Genomic DNA, 21,880 nt, shown 5'->3' on the forward strand with positions numbered 1-21,880 from the left:
CATTTTTTTAATATTTAGAAGTTGAAATAACACTCCTTTTTTTTTTTTTTTTTAAAGAATTGTTAGATAAACTATAATCTAACATCTTTTACTACTCACTTTAAACTTTACTTTAAGTTTATACAATGAAAGTCAGTGGAACCCAGTGTCATTTTGGAACCCAGTGACTGTTTGGATAAAAACATTATTCAAAAATGTATTTTGTTGTGTCTGTTCTGCTGAAGTCAGTCAGTCATACAGGTCTGGAATGACAAAAAAATGGCCTAATTCTGCACCATATTCATGGAAAGTTTCATAATCTCTCACCAGATTTGAAAAACTTGTGCTTTTGGTCAACACTTATATCCCCATCTCTCTCAGCCTGTTGGGCAGCAGTGCGGAGAGCCTGCAGCAGTCGTGACTCTGTCAGATTCCAGGATATGACATCATTATCACGCAACTGTCCGCTCTCGGAACTCCTGTCATTGTAATGAGGATAGTGAGCTGTGATTGGCTGGAGGATATATGTGGGTGGGACTGAGTTACTGTCTTTGGAGAACCATTGGTTAAGGAGCATTAAACTCTCTGAATCTTTGGAAAGTTTTGATACCAGCGACTTGAACTCCGTTTCTGGTATAAGGTGTGGGATGGGGCGATGGCCGTACTGATTACCGAGCAGAGCCTGACAAAAATAAATAGTGCAAAGCAGAGATACAGCATTACACTTAGGAATTTTAAATGAGAACTAAAACAAGCCTGATGACCTAAAGGTGTTAAATGGCAAAGACTGAATGAAATGTAATAATGTCGCTGATGACACTTACAATAAAAGTCGGTCCATCTGATATTCTCTGACAGGTTTCAATTTCTTTAATGCACAGTTCCGTTGTCAAATGATCCGCTGCGATAAGGTCACGCACTCCGCATCTGAGATCCACTAACTGCGAGAAAAACCAAAGAAAATTCACAATAACATACCAAAAATATATATTATGCTCTTTGACCAGGTGATATGTTTAGTAAAATAAAATGTAAAATAGTTCTAAATAAAGCGTTCCCACCAGAATTAAACAAGACTACATTTTCAACACAAACCTCAAAGACAAGACCCAAACTTTGGCAGTGGGCCTGCAACTCAGAATAGGCCTTCTCCCAGAATGCATTTCTCTCATTTTTCATGTCTGTCAAATAAAATGTAGTTTAATAATGTCAGGTCCTGAAGAAGTTTATTTTGTGCCATTTAATATTGTATGTCATCTCGCTTATTACACAGTTATTACACTATTAATATGATTTTTTTTAAAAACAGTAGCATTATGTAGGATACCGATTGCCTGGTACAACAGTCATTTGTACGGTTTTGCATCATTATTCAAAAATACAATCTTGCTTGATCAGGATTATTCTATTTCAGTATTACTACAAAAACAAACTTTTCCTTAACTCACAAAACTTAAATGTAGAAATACTGCAGCCTAGATATAATTACCACACACACACACACACACACACACACACATATATATATATATATATATATATAAAAACATTATGTGCGGATAAGATGTGAGGTTTATTAATTCATCAATAAGTCTATACAACTCATATATATGCATGCAAAAAACAGTTAAGGGGACTAAAACAAGCAGTGCAAGCCGTACCTGAGTGTGTGGAGCTGATGAACAACCGCACCATTCTGGAAACAGGTTGTAGAGCATCAGTGCTCTGTCCCTGTAATGCCTCCAATCTAAGAGCTTCGCTCATCTCCACCACAGCCATCCTGACCAACACACTTTAATAAATCCAGAATATAGTCGCCTGCGCTCCTGTCTTCATAACCCACTCAAATCTTAGTGACCCCCCAAAAAATCTACAGCATTGAATACTGAGCTGCAGAACTACTGAGCATCACTGCTTAGTTTGAGAAGTGAAAGATCTAAAAGCCGAATATTAATTGAGCCCCTAGATGAAAAATACGTTTTCCACAGTATTCCACTATAAAGAAAAGAAAACAGCTCTGTTGCGAAGCACTCCAGCACAATTGTTTGTTCTCCTCTGTACCCGTCATTTTATCCACTGAGATCAGGAAGGCCGAGAGAGACACAGTGTTTACGACCCACCGCCTGCAGCAGAGATCAGACCCTGGAGACCAGGAGCAGCTGCCACACGTTTAATTAACCTGACGAGTATAAATGCATTTACTGTTGCTTTTCATTTCTGATTGTGAGTCAAAGATCCTTGGAATCATTTTTGCCTCTTTACAAATAATTATAATATGATTGTAAATGACAAGTATTCACATTAACTTAATAAACTGAGAATGCCCCCACAGGAGCAGGTGATTTTATAGCGCCGTTAACTAAACCTCTGCATCTGTTCATTGTTACTCTGTGTTGTTTGTTTCTAGCCTCTCTAATGCGCTCAGAACCCTTCAGTCCCGAGAGAGAATAACCTAAGTCTACGCTCACCAAGGAATCAGGCGTCAGGTTGATGCTTTAAATCATGATCAAAACTTACTTTGCCCCAGGCAAAATTGTGCAATTTATGTAATATATTAACATGAAAAACACTTTATTTCTTACAAGAATTATGGTTTCAATATTACATTAAATGTGGAAAAAGATCTAAAATGATTAAGCTGCCATTTTAACAGTGGCATTTTTTAAAGAATGATATATATATATATTTATGGAGACAAATGTGCTTAATGTGTCTTAATTTTCTTTAAGCAAAATATAACTTCTTGTTTTTCTTTCTTTAGATTTTGGGGTGAAATTCATCCAATATTAAGTTAATGTTTTCCCAGTGACCTGTTGTGAATCATGTAACTGGTATCCCATATGTGACATCAGCCAGATTTTCTGTTATGAGTGCACTGAAGCAGTTCCTTGGCATTTTCTACAGGGAATTCATTAAGCTGTGTAGAAAACAGTTAAAACACAACAAGTTGACAAGTGTCATTTGGAGATATATATTTTTTTTTTGGACAAATTTCAATACAACTTTCAATTTTAAAACAATGCTTCAAACATCCATAGTGAAAGCTCCTTACACAAGTGCAGGGTTTTGGGAGAATGTGTGATAAATTAATGAGCTTTTGGGGGTTTTTCTTAGGAGGTATCAGTCTGAGCTCTTAGCCTAACGGCTTAGCCTAACATTCAGGTAGTCAGCAGGCACAGGGCGTGCCAGACTCCAGCTCAACCGTGAGTCCTTTGCTCAGGAGGAACGCATCCTGCTTTGGTTCTCTTCCCAAAAACTTCTTCAGCATGTCAGCAGCATCCTCAGAGCCTCCAGGCTTCAGAATGCACTTCCTGTAGTCCAGACCCACCTGTTTAACATGGACACATGAGTAGACATACAAAAGGCATATTTATGCACATGACCCACAAGCACTTTAGGTTAAGCTAACCTTAGGGTCCATGATCCCTTCTTGTTTGAAACGGGCAAAGAACATGTCCATGGAAAAGACTTCACTCCACAGGTAACCGTAGTACTGAGCATCATATCCTCCTGCAAGGTGACCGAAGGTGGCAGGCATGTTTGTCCCTGTAAGAGCGGCGGGGGGGGGGGGTATTGATGAGGTAATAATAATAATAAATCGCACTCAGTACTTTAGCAATGTTATTCTGCTAATAGAGCTGACGTTTACAAATATTCATTATATATATATGCAGGGTTTTTCCTACATTGAAAATTTTTTGGCAGTCACCAAAACAAATTTTTGTTCCGCCAAAGCCTTATTTGATCAGTTATTGAGAGTTGTTTATTAGTGATGCAGATGATTGCTGCGCTGACGGACAGAACGAGCAGAGAGCTCCTCCATTGTGCGCACGAAGAATGTTTTTCCTGAACAACCGCTGGGTGTGAATAGTGCTCAAAAGAACATCATCACAGGCGTCCCGCACATGCAGCTGACATAAACCACACTTTCAGTAAACAAAAAGAAAATCCTATCCAGTGATGAAGTGTTTTCTGTGTTGACAAATCTTTTGCGATGTCCTAATAACAATCGCCATTTGCACGCAATGCGTCAACGTCCGCGACCTAATGACTCATTTGAACAGATTTATTTTAATGAATCATGAAAACAACTGATCTGCCCACACGGTCTATAACGAATCATTTACTCGAACAACTCTGAAATGAGAACATAAGTGTGCTTACCCCATTTAGCAAGAGTGGTTAGTAAAATTAGCCTTAATAATCCACAGTATTTTCAGGTTATTTAAATGACAATGTGTAGTAAATTAGGCCTACCCAGTTAGTTTAGACTGAAGTGAGGTGAAACCAGAACAAAGCAAGTTGCTGTTAGCTAGGTGCATTCAATTGTATATGGTAGAAAATTATTAGTTAATGTAACTTTTTAATGCTACTTTTTAATACTGATTATTATTATTATTATTATTATTATTATTATTATTATTATTATACATACCAAAATAATTGTCAGGTCTAGCAAAGAAGCATCTTCTCTTACAAAGCTATGAAATCACAGATTTTTTTGCAAAGAGGGCAAGAAAGAATTACAGTGAGTGACGGGTACTTTATTGTCAGTATTGGGCTCGCAGATCATGTGGGTAGGGCACTTTTTACTGTTTGTGTGGATGACCATATCTGTCACCACCGAAGACCATTTTTGACCCAGGAAAAACCCTGATTTGTGCTAATTTAGCTGTAGGTCAGTGGTTCCCAAACTATTTTAAAGTGGCGTACCCCCTGAGGCATTTAACATCCTTCTACATTCCCCCTCTCTCTTCCACTTAGACTGCAGTCAAACTTTTTCCATTAAGGGACAATATTTGCCCTCTTAAATTGATTTTCCAGTGCATTTTTTCCCCTTTATAATACAATAAAATAAATGTTTAAAAAAAAAAAAAAAAAAAAAGTTCAATAGAGTAGTAGTTTGAAATGTACATCACCTAATATTACCCTTTTGTTTACTGAACTGTTGTATAAAATCAATGTCACATTTGCAATCGTGGATATTTTGGGAAAAATTGCATTCTTGCTCATGTAATATATGATCAACATTAAAAACAAGAACTCACAGAGTATGCTTTTGTATCAAAGAGTTTGAGCCTTAAATCGATCTCTATGCAAAGACTGTGTCTATATTTGTTCTTCATGCTAGTAAGTGCAAAATCCCCAGTTTTACAAAGGCAAGCTACAGAGAATGGCAGTAATGTAGCACGAATTGCTAAGGCAGCATACCCTGCATGCAACCCATCATATTTGCACACTGCTTGAGTGGATGCAGTCAGTTTTGACTGAAAAAATAGGTCATTTGATTGGATGTCATGTATTTATGGCATTTTGCCATTCAGGGTTTTAATGTTATTTTAAGGTGGGGTAGAATTAATGAACAGCAAAACTCTGCATTTCATTCTGTCACCTTACGTACCTCCTGGGGTACGCGTACGCCAGTTTAGGAACCACTGCTGTAGGTGAAATAAAATTAAGCAACACTGAAAATCATTATACATTTACTGTGCATGGCATAAATATATACAAAAGTAAACAGTGCTTTGTATTACAATAGCCCCTTTTCACACATACAGCCTTAAATGTCTGGTAAATTTAGAGACATTTCGTGAACAGGACCTTTTCAAAAATACTGGTAAATCAATTTTCTGGTATGAGAAGTTAGGGTTACCATTACCAGTACATTACCGGTATGATGCTATGTGTGAACAAAGAATAAGATTACAGTCATGAGCATGTATGAGGGCAGGACATGCTGGTGTAAGAAGTTTGCTTTGGGCCAATCATAAAGTCCTGTGGGAGCTGTTTGCAGTAAGCTTCGCTGCTTTTAATTTTCTAAGTAAACATGTGCTAGACAGATGCATCTCGAGCTCGAGACCCAGCCTTTTCTATTCATCAGGGCTGGGGCTCTGCATTCACTATTGCATACTACAATAACTTCAGTACTACATCAACTTTTATGCGTCTCATGTTTTTAAGGACAAAAATGCATTCTGTGTGATCATCCCTTTATGCCGGTCACTCAAAAGTTAAAAAAAAAAGTCCAATTGCACAGATTATGAAACCAAAGTGCTTCTCATTCCCGGTGGTAACTATATGTACAATTAACTAGTAATTCCTCACTGTTTATTTTGTGAAAATATTTTTATTTTATTACTGAGACCCAAATACCTGGTGAAGCAGGAATTCCCAGAATGTCCAAGCAGAGTTTGGCATACTCCTCAGCCGGGTCAACCCCATTCTTTGTGTGCAAAGCCTGGTCCACCTTAGCCAGAACAATCTGCCTCAAGTTAAACAACCCTGAAAAACAGGAAGGATACTTTAAAAAGCCAGACTTCTTATTAGATCTTGAAATCTGTGAATATTGGAGGACATTTTTCCACAGCAATCTGACATATTTCCTACCAAAATAGAGTTGTTGGTTGTAAGGGAGGGGTTGAATAAAAATATGTCAGCCAAAAAGGAAAACTGTTTGAGTGTTAATACATTGTAATAAACAGCTTACAAAGACAATTTTCCCTTGGATTTACATTGACAGAATCATTCATAATAAGACTAGGATATTGAGTGTCAAATTAGTAATTACAGTGTAAACTTTTATTTCATTTTGACTTGTAGCTAGCAGGTGATAAGTTCAGGTTTTTGTTTGTGAAAATGACCACTGTGTTTTGTCTATGGTCACCTGTGTTAGCAAGTCTGGATTTGATGAGTTTGTCCAGAAGCTCCTCTGGAATGGGGTTTCCTGTTTTGTAGTGCTTGGACATGCGCTGCAGTGGCTCCTTCTCCCAGACCCAGTTCTCCAACATCTGAGACGGAGCTTCCACGAAATCCCTCTCAACATGAGTCCCACTGAACATTGCAAAGTCAGCCTGAACAAACAAAAGTACATCCATATTCAATCTTCACACACTGCAAAATAGCTGCAACCTAAGTGACAATGAAAGCCTTCATTCAGACCTGAGCACAAAGCTGGTGCATCACATGTCCAAACTCATGAAAGTACGTTTCCACTTCGTCGTGCTGCAGCAGGGATGGCGCGTCAGCGGTGGGCTTGCTGAAATTAGCCACCATGGCAGCCACAGACATTTGCCTGGTTCCGTCCGGGAGCAAACAGCCGGGCTGCAGGCCAAAGCATGCAGCATGGCCATACTTACCCTCCCTACAGAGATAAGGGAGAATTAGCGATTAATCCAGCTGAACTGCCACGGAGGCTCTGTGCTCAGGATATGAATGGGTTCTAGGTCTCAGAAATCCTACACTGAAGATACCTGTCCACCCTTAAAGGGGTACTTCACAGCTGGCAAAATGGGCTTTCAATAAAGCTTGGCTGCCTATACAGTAGAAAGGCAAAAAAAACCTTTTTGAAATCAGTGCTACCCAACTAGAGGAAACGTCCTCCCTTTTGCCAAATAGGTAGGAAAACTTATTGCCATCCAAGGCCACTCCGACCAGTCTGCTATGGATACGCTTAACCAGAGTCAAATACCGCCTTACTTATTAGCAAACTTTTAGTCATAATGGTGTTGGCAAGAGGTCAACCTATTCATCGGTTTTGCCGATTAATCAGTGGTGGAACAATCGGTTATTGGCAAAAAATCCATGGCGATTTGTTGTTCCGGGTTGCGTCCGTTGCTATAGCTATATGGGGAGGCTGGAGCGGCTGAAAAGGGTCTGCTGTCATCATACAGTATGAGAGCAGGCCTCTAGAGGTGGGATCACTGATGCCTCCAGCTGTTTATTTTTACGCATGAGGTTGAGTGCTGTGCGGAGAGTGTTGACACTCCAGATGCGCATTTAAAACACTGACAGCGAAACGGTATGAACACAGAACACGACAGTACATGTTGTCATATCATTAAAAAGTAATTAATTTGCTGACTAGATGCTGCATTAGCAGAAAAAGAACAGCAGTAGTCTTTGTTTGCCATCAAGGCTGAAAGGACGCTAATGTTAGTAGTACCTCACAATGTGACAAAAAAAACACACAAATCTGACCCAAATGTTTAATGGCACACTTGTTACCATCTATTTGCATTAGTTTATATTCAGTGGGTCACTAATGAATTCATTAGCCAGTGAAGTTGCATATGTAAAGGGGTCATGAATTGAGAAATCAACTTTTCCCTTGAGCTTTTGATATATAAGGTCATCGTACTATAAGAATATCCTGTTCAGAACTGAAAACTTCCTTTTTAGTCCAATAAAAGCTTTTATTGAGACCAGGCCCATTGAACGACTGTGCCTATCTATAGATAGGTGAAACGCCACCTCCACAGAAGAAATCAATGAATACTTCATCATTGCAAAACAGGCTTTGCAAACAGACTGCAAAGATGATATGGACTCGACAGTAATGCAACAACATGTAAGTAACTGAGTTACTCCTACTGTTCTAATGCCTGATCTGATATGTAATGATTCATGTACATACTGACATTTTTCTCTCTGTCAGTAATTCAAAGCAGTGAACGGTCAACTTCACGTTTTTTTTCTTAGGAGGATGAAAATAATCTGTTATTTAAATGGCGATTAAATTATATAAAGAAAGTGATCAAAGAACGATCCCTTAGCAATCGTTGGAGCTGTCAATCAAACAGCGCGTGCTGGAGCTGTCAAACAGTGCAAGTTTATCAGTAACTGAGTTCTGGACACACGGCAAAACTCCCGTTTTATTCAATGAATCTCTTAGTTATATTGCGTTTGCACTGTTAATGACGATGAAACCATTTTTTAGTGTACAGAAATTGAGTTGCAATGACGAGATCACTGCTTTCATGTGCTCAACAACATGTCTGTGATCAGCTACAGTGTTCATCTCTGCAACCTTTCATGCCACGAACTAAATATAATGGACAACGAACACAGTATTTTAAGCCAGATAGAGGGGGAAAAAAACCTGAAAGAAACTGCCGTTCCGTCAGTTCCACCAAACCCTCTTCCTCTTTACTACTAGTTATAGAACCAAATAAACATCAACTTCAGATGGTATGTAGAAAGAAACAGTACAATTTTTTTTTTTTGCAGCCATCATTTAAACGATTATATTTCAACAATTTTGGTTTCAGTGCTTTGGTAAAAAAAAATATATATATATATATATATTTTGGGTGCATTACTAACTTCTAAGGCAGTCTATTATTTCCGCTGCCTGCAGATTACCAATATAATTATTGGACAAACACAGGGTTAGTTCACCCAAAAATGAAAATTCGGTCATTAATTACTCACCCTCATGTCATTCCAAACCCGTAAGACTTTCGTTCATCTTCGGAACACAAATGAATATCTTTTTGATGAAATCTGACAGTATTCTGTCCCTCCATAGACTGCCTTTGCAACTTGATCTTTGACACTTCAAAAAGTTCATAAAGAGATTGGAAAACTAATTCATATGATTTGAGCGGTTAAGTCCAAATTTTCTAAAGAGACTTGATCACTTTTTATAATGAACAGATTTAATTTAGGCTTTGATTCACATATAAACCTTGATCATCGAACATTAACAAAAGCTCAACCGAACCTGAATGACGCACAAGAACAAACCTCTTCCAGAAGCTCAAACTGCTGCGTAACACACGAGAATGAACCTCACTGGTTATGCAGCACGTTTGAGCTTCCAGAAGAGGTTTGTTCTCACGTATCATTCAAGTTTGGTTGAGCTTCTGTGTATGTTCACTGATCAATGTTTATATGTGAGTAAAAGCCTAAATTAAATCTGTTTACCATAAAAAGCGAGTGAGTCTCTTCAGAAAATTTGGACTAAACCACTCGATTCATATGGATTAGTACTCCGATCTCTTTATGAACTTTTTGAAGCTTTAAAGTTGTCAGGCTGTCAATGGAAGCACAGAAAGCTCTCAGATTTCATCAAAATGACCTTCATTTGCATTCCGAAGATGAAGTAAAGTCTTACAGGCAAGGTTTTTTTCTACATAGAGAATTACGAGCCGGCGGCCGCCTACGTCAAAAACAGCCTCCGGCTGTCAACAAAACTCAGACAGGCAGCACAGCCTGTGCTTAGAATATTAAGAAAATGTAATTTAGCCAAAGAAGAACTTTTATTTTAAATATATGTTAATTTATTTTATTTATTTAAGAAGCCTACTTCAGTGTGATATGTAACCATATCATCATGCTTAACACTGGGAATTTGAATAATTGTAATGTGATCAGGTGCAGATATCTAAAATCAGAGAATATCATCGGGCGGTTGGCAGGTGGATGATTTATTTTTAACAGTGGATTCAGGTACAAGTCAATGCACAGACTTTTTCTTTGTTCAATTTGCACACTGAAGATGGGTTGGATGTCTTTATTTTGAACTCTCAAAGTGCACCAGATTAATGAATTTATCTTTAAAATGTACAACATTTTCTTACGGGAGGGGGGCCCGGACCCCCTAGAGGGACCAAGGATTTTACCACCTCTGCATCGTTTTGAGCCAGGAAAAACCCTGCTTACAGGTTTGGAACGACATGAGGGTGAGTAATTAATAATTAATTTTCATTTTTGGGTGAACTAACCTTTTAAGACAAGTTATTTATGATTCTTTAAGAATCTGAATACGTCTTAAGTTTTGTCATAAGAACAAACAAAAAAAATGAACATTCTTAAGAAGTACTTTTAGGAATAAATATTCTGATTTTTTTTTCTTACATTAAAAAAAAAAGATAAAAGATAGCAGTTAAGAAGAATTGTATTCTTAAGAAATAAAGATTTTCAGATCCCCACCAGAACAATTTCTGTAGAAACCAGGTATGAGTGCTTACCTGGGGAAAAGATCCAGATAAAACTGGCCCACCACCTGGCCGGAAGAGCGGTCTTTAACACAGTACAGCGTCACATCATCATGCCAGACAGGTGCTCCCTCCACCTGCTGAAAGGTGAGATTAAGCAGCTCCTGATAGATGTCCAGAAGACCCTTGGTAACCACCTCCATTGGGAAATATTCCTTTAGCTGGTTCTGATCCACAGCATACTGGGTCTCCTCCACCTGGGTCATGTAGTAGCGTGTGTCCCAGGCATGGAGTTCTCCAGTGAAGGGCAAATTTCTCTTCTGGCTCTCCTGCTCCTTCAGCTTCAGAATAACAGCCCTCTCCTCCTCACCCAGGGGCTTTAGTTTATGGGCCAGATCCTCTACAGGAGGAAGCAGAACAAAGGGTTAAACACAATAGCACAAAGATATACTAAATTAACACCTTACAATAAGGTTAAATTTGTTAACATTAGTTAAATATATTAGTTGACATCAACTAACAATGAAAATACAGTATTTATTAAATAAACCTTCTATACATTTGTTAACTTCAACATTTACAAATACATTAAAAACAAAAGTTGTATCTGTTAATATTATTTAATGGACCTGAGCTAACAAACTAACAATGAACAGTTGTATTTTTATTAAATAAAGTTAACAGTAGGGCTGCAACAACTAATCGATAAAATTGATTATTAAAGATTATTTTCATTATCAACAACGAATTTGATTATCGATTAGTCGCATCTGCGTGCTGTGCCCGGGAAGCCATCAGCCAGTCACGTCGCTTTACAGTAGAGAATAACCCATTTCTATGGACAAAACGCTTATGAAAAATAGCAGAGGACACACAGGGAAGGTACATGATCCAAGTTGTCCGAAACATGAGAATGCTTTATATTTATAAGTGCTTCAAACAAAAGCATAAGCGTTTATCACATCTTGCCTGTCTTGCTTTGACAGATGCATATGCTGTTTAATGCAAAGTATAACCATGTTGCATTTTCTGACAACAAGAGTCTTGTTAAACTTACAGACTTCAACGAACGAGTGCCGGTGCACGCATGTGCATCAAACAGACGTACACATTTTGCTAAAATATGTTTTGTTAGAAATTAAGTGTAGGTTTAAAAATATAAATGTAACAATCATATTTATGAGAGCAGTAACAGTAAAGGCACTATTGTTGGAATAGTCCATTAAAGGGTTAGTTCACCCAAAAACGAAATTTCTGTCATTAAGTACTCACCCTCATGTCGTTCCAAACCCGTGAGACCTTCGTTCATCTTATTTATGCCATAGAAAGCAACGTAATTTCCATCATTCAAGGTCCAGAAAGATATTAAAGACATCGTTAAAATAGTCAATGTCACTACAGTGGTTCAACCTTAATGTTATGAAGTGATGAGTATACGCATGCGTCGTGGTGCTCATGTGAACAGCTGGCGTTCGGACGTTAACACGGAAGTGCTGAACTGCGTTCAACCGTGTACGAGTCTGACAGGGTTAAAAAAAAAAGAAAAAAATTGTTGAATAAATTTATTTTTGTTTTGTTTTGTATTTTGTATTCTCACTTCACAACATTAAAGGGGTGGTTCATTGCGATTTCACTTTTTTACCTTTAATTAGTGTGTAATGTTGCTGCTTGAACATAAACAGTATCTGCAAAGTTACAGCGCTGAAAGTTCAATGCAAACGGACATATTGTCTTTTAAAGTTATGGCAGTTTAATGCCTACAAAAACAAACAGTTTGGACTACAACGAGCTTCTTTCCGGGTTGGTGACATCACAAACCCTGCAATTAACATAAACACTGCCCCCGGGAACACGTAAAAAAGTGGGCGAGGCCATGTCGCGTGCATGCAAGTCTTCTTCCTAGGGACGCTGGACTTCGGGAACAATGTTTAAAATTTATGTTTAATTCTGTTCCTGACAATTATAATGCTAATTTAGCTGTATGTGCTGCACATTTCACGGAAGACAGCTTCCAGAATCTACACAAGTTCAATGCTGGATTTGCACAAAGGCTATTACTGAAAGATGGAGCAGTTCCCACTTTAAAAGCAGAAGCTGCTGTTTATGGGCCCCAACCTGTAAGTATGTTTTATTTGTTTTTATAAAGTTCAATAGTTTCTGGGACGTAAACAAAGACCAACGCGGTTTGGCTTCGCTAGCCAGTTAGCTAAATTCTATTTCATACTTCTCCAACAAATGCCTACAAACACCAACAAACTTCTATGTAATCACACCAGCGAACTTCTGTTGGTGTTTGTTGGCGTTTCTGTTATCAGTGTACAGCATTGTTTCATTACGGCTTTTATGTTGTGTTTACCCACATGCTCATTCATGCTGTAAATTAAACAATACCTTTTTTTTTTTTTTTTTTTTTTTTTTTTTTTTTAATTAAGCATTAAGATATGTAAAGCTGCGCCCCATAAACACAATCAAGCCTAGAAAAAAAACAGTGAACCACCCCTTTAAGGTTGAACCACTGTAGTCACGTTGACTATTTTGACAATGTTTTTACTACTTTTCTGAACCTTGAAGGATGGTAATTACATTGCTTTCTATTGGGGATAAAAAATAAAAATAAAAAAAACTTTGGATTTCATCAAATATCTCTTAATTTGTGTTCCGAAGACGAACAAAGATCTTACGGGTTTGGAATGACATTAAGCACTGGTTAAGCACCAGTGACAGAAATTTCATTTTTGGGTGAACTATCCCTTTAATGTAATATAATTATGTTCAGACGAGTGAATGTGTGTGTTCTTTAGATCTCGTTATTTAGTTAACATTGTGCTTATCATTTTAAATTGAGTCATTTTAATTTCTGCTTTAAAATAGTAAGCAATCACTTGTTTTTAGGTTTAGAATGTAATGTTTGTAATTTTACCCTTTTTTGCTTATAATGTACAGGATAGCCTACACTGACTATATTTGTTTTCATAGTCTTTATATTACACATTGTTTGGAGGACAGCATGGGGCAAGATGTGGAATAATATTGTTTAAAATAATGGATTAAAATGATTTTTTAATTAAAAATAATATTGAATAATATTTCAATTTTTCCATCCGATTAATAAAAAAAAAAAAAAAAAAAAAAAAAAAAAAAAAATCAACAGATCAATCGCTTATCAAAATAATCATTAGTTGCAGCCCTAGTTAACAGATTAATAAATACTGTAATAATTTAATCACCCATTGTTAGTTAATGTATTAACCAACATGAACTAAAACTGTCTGTTTTTAATATGTTTAAAAATTTTATTCCTGTGATAGTAAATTTTCAGCAGCCTTCAGTGTCACATGATCCTTCAGAAATCATTATAATATGCTTATTTGGTTCTCAAGAAACATTTATTATTATGTTGAAAATGGTTGTACTGCTTAATATTTTTGTGGAAACTGTGAGACATTTTTCAGTTCAAAAGAACAGCTTTTTTTTTTTTTTTAATAGAAATATTATACATACCTTTAATGAATTTAATCCATCCTGGCTAAATAAAAGTATTTATTTATTTAAAAAAAAAAAAAAAAAAACTAAAATAAATAAAGGATTTTCTCAAATATTTGCTTTTACTCACTATAACAGCATTTTAAAAGAGATTCAGCTCTAATCTCAGCTCTATTCTTTTATATACGAGACTCTCGTCTTTCCATGTAAAGACAGCAGTCATTACCGAGGAAAGTTGCAACCTTCTTGGAGGCCTTGGCCATGTTCATCTCAAGCACAAAGTCAGCATGAGTGCTGAAGCCCAGCAGGCTGCTTTTCTTAGAGCGCAACTCTACAAGCTCCTTCAGAATAGCAGAGTTCTCCTGTCAGGGGAATCAATACAATAACATTATTAAAATTATCATTTGCATTATTTTAAAGCATCTTCCTCATAGTGTTTTCGGGTAGCATTCTAATTCTGGTTACAGGTGATTTCAGGGATGTCTAACCTCTTTGCAGCGTGAGTTGAAAGCCTCCTCTAACTTCTTCCGTGTCTCTGGGACAAAGCATTTCTTCATGGTGGGGAAATAATGAGGATACTTCAGAGTGAGCTTTAGTTTTCCAGACTCATCCTTTTCCAGAGAGTTGAGGAAATCTTCAGGAAGCCCACCTAAAAAACATGTATTATTTATCAAAACTACATGTAACAGGGAGAAAAAAAAAAAAAAAAAAGAAAAAAAAAACTGTTTACATGAGCACTGTTTATCAGGGAACTAAAAGTAGCAATGCTAGTAACTGAAAAAAATGCTCAGAATTTTTAAAATCAATGCAGTTTTTCCTCAACATGTTGAAGTGTAGTGTGACAAAACACTATGTGTGATGTTGATTTTTTTTTTTGTCAATGAATTGTGCACAGCTGATCAAGCTGAGGCAATAAACAAACTCCTAAAGTCTAATATCCCCCCTTTCATTTTGCATTGACAAGTATGATTTTAATACATGTCTCTAAGTGTTGGCATAGTTACTGTGTTTAAATTAAATTAAATTGACTAGCTTTGACCTAGTTGCACATTGCAAATACAGCGTTTTGCATTTAGGGTAAACTAATCCATCCTTCACCCAAAGTTGCATTACACTTTATTATAATATTAAAATGATCATAACTGACTTAAGGAAGCACTAAATCAAATCCTCAATGTCTCTGAAAGGAAAGTACTCTGCCCACCCACCAAGCTCCTCTCGAGAGAAATACAGGCAAGTTGTATCTTCATTCAGGTGTTTGTTGAAATCGATACACAGAGTGCTCATTTTTTTCTTGATCTTTTTGATCTCCTGTTACAGTGAAGACAAAACTCAGTTACAGGCTAGAAAAGAGTGTTTGCGCTATTGTTACACGGCAAACTGAAAGGAACATCTTAATATCTGACCTCCTGCATCTCTTTGGAAAGATGAAGGCCATTTCTCTTCCCAAGCTTTATGAGTCTTTCCATATATCGCTTGGCCTCGGGTGTCAAACTCTCATCTGACAGCTTCTCCTGTTAAAAAAAAAGAAAAAAAGACAATAAAAATAAAATTATAAAAATGAAAAATAAAAAAAAAACTATGGGAGGATGAGATGTTTAGAGAAGGTGTTTTAAACTTACATCACCTTTACCTGTTTTTATATCATTCATGGCTAATAAAATTATGCACATGCTGGTGGAACCACACACTAATGTGTGTCTTATTTGGTAAAGTCAGTTAACAGGTTTCCTCAGCTTTCTCAAAGCTCAGTTCAGTCCCTGAGAGATACTAGCGTTTAGTTCCTGAGAGAGATGTGCTAGTGCTCAGTCCCTGCTCACCTCCAGAGCCACGATTCTCTGATAAACATCCTCCCTCATACTCATCTCCACATCAAACTCTGACAGCTTCTTATCGGCTTCGGTGCTGGCCGTGCGGACGTCCTTACAGGGGGACACATGCTGAGGGAAATCCAACATGTTCCTCTGAACTGCAAAAAAAAAAAAAAAAAAATTTGAACGAACATGAATCAATTTAAATAATCGGCTTTTAGATTAGAGATGCACTGATACTACGTTTATTCGATATTAATAGCTAGGGGTGTAACGGTACATGTATTCGTCTGAACCATACAATACGGATGTAACAGTTTGGTTCATGCAGTCACACAATGAATACAGTCAGTCACAAGTGATCCAAACTCCAATCCAGAAGGGGGATATGCGCGGTAATGCAACACTGCCAGTAAAAAGTGCAGAAGAAGAAGAGACGATTGATCGATATGTTTAAATGCAATCTCTCAATCAGTTTCATCTACTGAAGGATATCAATAAAACAGCTTGAGAATAATCAGCACATCTGAAGTTCCGGAAGAGGTTTGTTATGCATTATTCAGGTTCGGGTGAGCTTCTGCTTATGTTCATTGTTCAATATTTACATGTGAATAAAAACCTAAATTAAATCTGTTCATCATCAAAAGCGATCGAGTCTCTTCAAAAATTTGGACTAAACCGCTCGATTCATATGGATTAGTTTTACAATCTCGTTATAAACTTTTTGAAGCGTCAAAGTGATCATTGCAAGGCAGTCAATGGAGAGACATACTTCTCTCTGATTTCATCAAAAAGATTTATTTGTGTTCCGAAGATGAACGAAAGTCTTGCAGGTTTAGCAGGACATGAGGGTGAGTAATAATGACAGAATTTCCATTTTGGGGTGAACTAACCCTATAACATGCTAGTAACATAAAAGTAATAGTAACACAAAGCTATTTGCGATTATTGGATGGGAGGAGCACTACAAATAATGTTTGGTGTAGGGAAAAAAAGCGGACCTGGCTTAAACTATGGGCGATTCATAAGGTTAAAAAGAGCCTGCTTTAACATCGCTATTTTTTAAACTGTTAATGCAGTCTGACACATTTTTTTAAATGACAGGATATAATTAGGGATAGCAAAAATATTGCTTTTTTTGGCAGATTCATCATCCCTATTTTAAATTATATGTGCGTTTCTTTGAATTCAACATAACATCAATATAACACATTTATTTATGAAGAATGTAAAGAAAAATAAAGGGGCATTTTTTTTTTTTTTAATTTTTCTTTAGATGGAATAAAAAAAATAAAAAAAACAGCTAATTCAACACCTTAACAATGAACCAAAGTGGGGAGTGCACAGGCTGGTCAACATGTCATTATGCAAAAAGTGCTGAATGGTATATACCACTGCACACAGCTTTCCTGCACACTCAGACTTTTTTTTCTATGGACCTTACAAATGTAGATAGATAGAGAAACCTGGCATGTTACTTTGTAAGTTTCACCTCTGGGCTGAAATATTAGGTTAAAAGTAATCAGAAACAAACAATAACCAAATAACCAAAGAACAGAAGTGTTGTGACAAATTTCTATTTATCAGTGAAATATCATTATATCAGAAATATCAGTATCATGTTGTGTAAAATAAGTGTTACATCAAATTTAAATCATTGTGTACAACACATTTGCCACCATTAAATTTTAACTGTCTTAGGCTTTATTTTCTTTAGGCAAAATAATATTTAATAATAATAACAACTAAACCATGATAATAATGTTTCAATTGATTTCTACCTGTGTACTCTACTTCCACATCAGCCAGGGCCTTCAGGGTGTTCTCATAGCTGACACTGGCCAAGTCCAGGGCACCGACAGTGTCATACACCTTTTTGGTCTTGGCAATAAGCTCTTCAGTAAGCTGGTGGATCTGGTCAGGAGTGAGGTCCCAGCGCAAACGGTTGTCATCACAGACCCGATCCCCAGAGCCAAACACAACTTCACCTGAACAATGAAGATGACAACTTAGAATGTTTAGATTGAATAATACAATAGTATGAGTATCACATTGAACATAAATGTGGATATAGAAACGTGTTCTGTTAATAATTCACATAATTTACGATTGCTCTACTACCTGGTAGTACATTCAGGAAGACCTTTAAGTAACAAATAGGTTTTATCGCAATCCCCTTTAACGCCAAATGAAAACTGATATCTGCTCATTTCATTTATTGTGAATGATAGTCTATTGCTAAGGGTGTGCGAGGAGTTTGCTATTAAATCTTAGAGCTTAAAGGTTAACCAGCCAACCTTGCTCTACTTGAACTTGACAAATCTAATTAAGTTGAGCCAACATTATGAATAGAAAAACAGCATCAGAAGAATATTGAAGAAATGTTTTTGTAAATGGAGAAATCATGAAGATTAATGAGTCTCCTGCATTATGAAACTTGGGCCCTGTCATTGTGGGACGAACGGCGAAGTCTCCTGTGTTTTCACTTGTCGGAACCAGATGGCGGATGTGGAGTCGAGCGGCACCAGCTGACCGAACTTCACAGCTGACCCACCGAATATTAGCTCACTGCGCTAACGATCTACACCACGTCGATACTACTTAAGCTTTATTTAAACAACAGACAATTATGTTCATGTTCTTATATTCTAGCGGCATAATACGCGCTCTTCTATTTCTTACCTGTAGGTGCCATTTTCCACTCAGTCAGAACACCGCGTGTAACAACGACGATTCAAAGAACCTATAATAGCCGCTCAGTCACTCTTCCTGCTCCGGTCACATGGCCCTTTGTGGAACCCGCGATTGGTTGGAGACTTCTGCAACCTTACAATTATATATCGTAGCCTCATAATAATAATAATATCGTTCGTGACAATTTTCGATCCGCACTAATTTGTGGGGAAATAATAGTGTTATAGTAATTATAGTAATAAGTAGTTATTTGTAAACATTATTCATCATTTTGTAATGACATTTTTTTTTTTTTTTTTTAAATTATGTGCCAGTGATTCATGGGCTTTTTCAGGTTTTATGCTCAGGCAGAGGTTGATTTTTTATTAGGCCTAACAGATTTCTACTCTTTATTTATTTATTTATTTTTATAGGCTATATGAAGATACCATCATGATTTAATTTTGCTACTTTTCATATGCATTTCATTAAACAAAGTGAAGTAAACACAAACTATGCTATTTCAATATTTCGGTGAAAATAAATCATTTTATTTGTTTTTAATTGTCCTTTCCACCACACCAAACAATTTCTCTTAATTATTTTTTTCCCCAAAAGTTTGTGTACATTTGTCCATTAGGCTACTTGAATTATATAGTAGCGAGATGTGAAATAGTCGATTAATTAAATAATTACTCAACAGATTAACAGATAATCAATAGTCATTAGTCTAACTGCCCTAAACATGAGGGTGTTACCTGCAGAAAACTGTAAATTTATAATTAAAAGGGAAAAAAGGACATAATGAAAAGGACCAAATCTAGAAAATACTGAATATTCGTGGAAACGTTGCTGACTTCCATAAAAGCGGGAACAGGGTAGGCTACATAAAGACCTAGATGTTCGGTAGGGTCTAAAGACAATGCATCATAGCCTATTTGAGACTCTGTGAAGCTTTGAAAATGATATTATGAAAAGCTCTATAAAAAATTAAAAAAAAACCCTGATTTGACCTGATTATAACACTGACTATAATCTCTGCGGTCTGGGGCCATCTGCTGGCAAGGTGAGAATTTACTGGTTTCGCTGAACCATTTAAGGCGTCAGTTCAGATGTAAGGACAATAATCCGTTAAAGCGCTAGATGGGTCACATTATTTACAGGTTTTGTGTAACAACAGCAAGCTCAGTGTGGTCTTGACTGATGCATAGAGTTTAACAGCAATTGTTCATAAACACCGGACCTCCTTCTATGTTTACAGACATTTTTTTTTTTTTTTTTTTTCAGACAGGCTACAACACGCAGAAAGAATGATGTAAGACTGACACGACAGTTTAAAATTTAAATCAGTAGGCTACTGCTAATCGTGATGAATCTTGGCAAGACAAGTATATGTGTTTTATTATTATTATTAATATTAATAGTTTCTTTGATAAATGATCTATCATCTCTGCAGTAATGTTTCCCCGGCCCTAGTGATGCCTATAGGCCTAATCTGCCTAATGTGCATAGAGTAAAGACATTTCATAAAAACATTTATTCCAAATGCTCAGCAACATAACATGAACAGTGTTGGGGGTAACTCATTACAAGTAACTTGTATTACGTAATCAGATTACTTTTTTCAAATAACTAGTAAGGTAACGCATTACTTTTTCAATTTACTACAAAATATCTAAGTTACTTTTTCAAATAAGTAATGCAAGTTACATATATACTGTATATTAAATAAAGATAAAAAGATACAAAGATAAAAAGAACAGCATTTATTCAAAATAGAAATCTTTTCTAACAATATAAGTCTTTGCTATCACTGTTTATCAGTTTAACACATCCTTGTTGAATACAAGTATTAATTTCCTCCAAAAAAAAAAAGAAAGAAAGAAAAAAAATGACTGACCACAAACTTTTGAACTTTTGTAGTGTATGTTGTTACAAAAGATTTATATCTTAAATAAATACTGTTCCTTTTTAACCTTTTATTCATCAAAGAATCCTGAAAAAGGTATCACAGGTTATTAAAAAAATATTAAGCAACTGTTTTCATTCAACATTGATAATAAATTGATAATATTTGAATGATTTCTGAAGGATCATGTGACACTAAAGAGTAATGGCTGATGAAAATTCAGCTTTGCATCACAGAAATAAATTATATTTTAAAGTATATTAAAATAGAAAACCATTATTTTAAAATGTAATAGTATTTCACAATATTACTGTTTTTTCTGTATTTTTGATCAAATAAATGTAGGCTTGATGAGCAGAAGAGACTTCTTTTAAAAACATTAAAAATAGCAATGTTTGACTGGTATAGGCCTATATATATTGGGTGGGCTTACCATTCACTCAGATAAAACAAAAAAACAAAAAAAACTGAGAACTAGGCTGTGACAATAAAAGTCAATATTAGTGCTCATAGCTTCAAAATTTGTGAACAAATATTTCATTTTTAACATTAGCCTACCTATTCTTACTGATTATCAAGTCATATGTGATAACTGTAATTTCAGGCATTTTGGAATTTTTTTTTCAGTGATTTTCCACCTACACACAAATCTATTTAAACCTTATTATTCACACTTTTTTTTCTATGTAGTCATTTATTCATTTTCAATTTGTTCAATTTCCACAACATTTACAAACAAGTTTATTAATGTTAAAATAGTCTGTGGTAATGAGTAATGACCAAAAATACTTTCGGAAATGATGGTTATCTTGATGACAGGTTAACGTTATTAATCTATAATTAAAAACCAGTTTGATGATATGGAAGAAACCTATTCAACTCGGCCTACCCATTAAATGTCATGAAAATCATTCAAATAATTTCATCATTAAAATAAACTTGACAAAGTAGATAGGTTTTTGTAAAAAATTATACATTATGTTTGATGTGTGAAAAACTAAATTCTGAAGTGATCAACAAAAAGATGTTAATTTTATTTGTCTGTATCCTCAAAACTCTCATTTGTCATGCAATTGGCTTGCAATGACGTCAAGGCAGTTATTTGACCACTTCACAGTGCGATTTAACCATGGATTTAAAGTCCCCTAATGTTTATATGTCTATGTGGTGTTTTTAATATGCTTTAAGACAAACCATGTGCAAATTCATAAGTCAGCACCATTGCTCGGTTTGAAATCGCTGGTGTATCTTACGTCACAAACTACCTTGTAACCAATCACGTCAATGTGCCGGCAGGTTTTAGCATA

At 36.1% G+C, this 21,880-nt stretch overlaps 2 protein-coding genes across 2 annotated transcripts; both read right to left on the minus strand.

The window, feature by feature from the left end:
- Window positions 1-266: 266 nt before the first annotated feature.
- LOC127522028 (NACHT domain- and WD repeat-containing protein 1-like) lies at window positions 267-2,755 on the minus strand. The gene is made up of 3 exons (XM_051911556.1): window positions 1,075-2,755; window positions 804-920; window positions 267-661 (listed from the first exon to the last, which is right to left on the minus strand). Exons 1-3 carry the CDS (start codon window positions 1,156-1,158, stop codon window positions 293-295), a joined length of 570 nt encoding a protein of 189 aa, XP_051767516.1. The 5' UTR covers window positions 1,159-2,755; the 3' UTR covers window positions 267-292.
- A 179-nt stretch (window positions 2,756-2,934) lies between these two features.
- Window positions 2,935-18,814, minus strand: thop1 (thimet oligopeptidase 1). Its single transcript, XM_051911534.1, has 13 exons — window positions 18,674-18,814; window positions 17,773-17,979; window positions 16,001-16,149; window positions 15,587-15,694; window positions 15,389-15,491; window positions 14,669-14,829; window positions 14,407-14,542; window positions 10,731-11,097; window positions 6,919-7,120; window positions 6,644-6,830; window positions 6,133-6,261; window positions 3,389-3,525; window positions 2,935-3,307 (listed from the first exon to the last, which is right to left on the minus strand). The coding sequence occupies exons 1-13, from the start codon at window positions 18,684-18,686 to the stop codon at window positions 3,146-3,148; spliced, it is 2,061 nt and encodes a 686-aa protein (XP_051767494.1). The 5' UTR covers window positions 18,687-18,814; the 3' UTR covers window positions 2,935-3,145.
- Window positions 18,815-21,880: the final 3,066 nt, after the last annotated feature.

The sequence above is a fragment of the Ctenopharyngodon idella genome, chromosome 11 (assembly GCF_019924925.1).
Source record: "Ctenopharyngodon idella isolate HZGC_01 chromosome 11, HZGC01, whole genome shotgun sequence".
NCBI classification, from domain to species: Eukaryota; Metazoa; Chordata; class Actinopteri; order Cypriniformes; family Xenocyprididae; genus Ctenopharyngodon; species Ctenopharyngodon idella.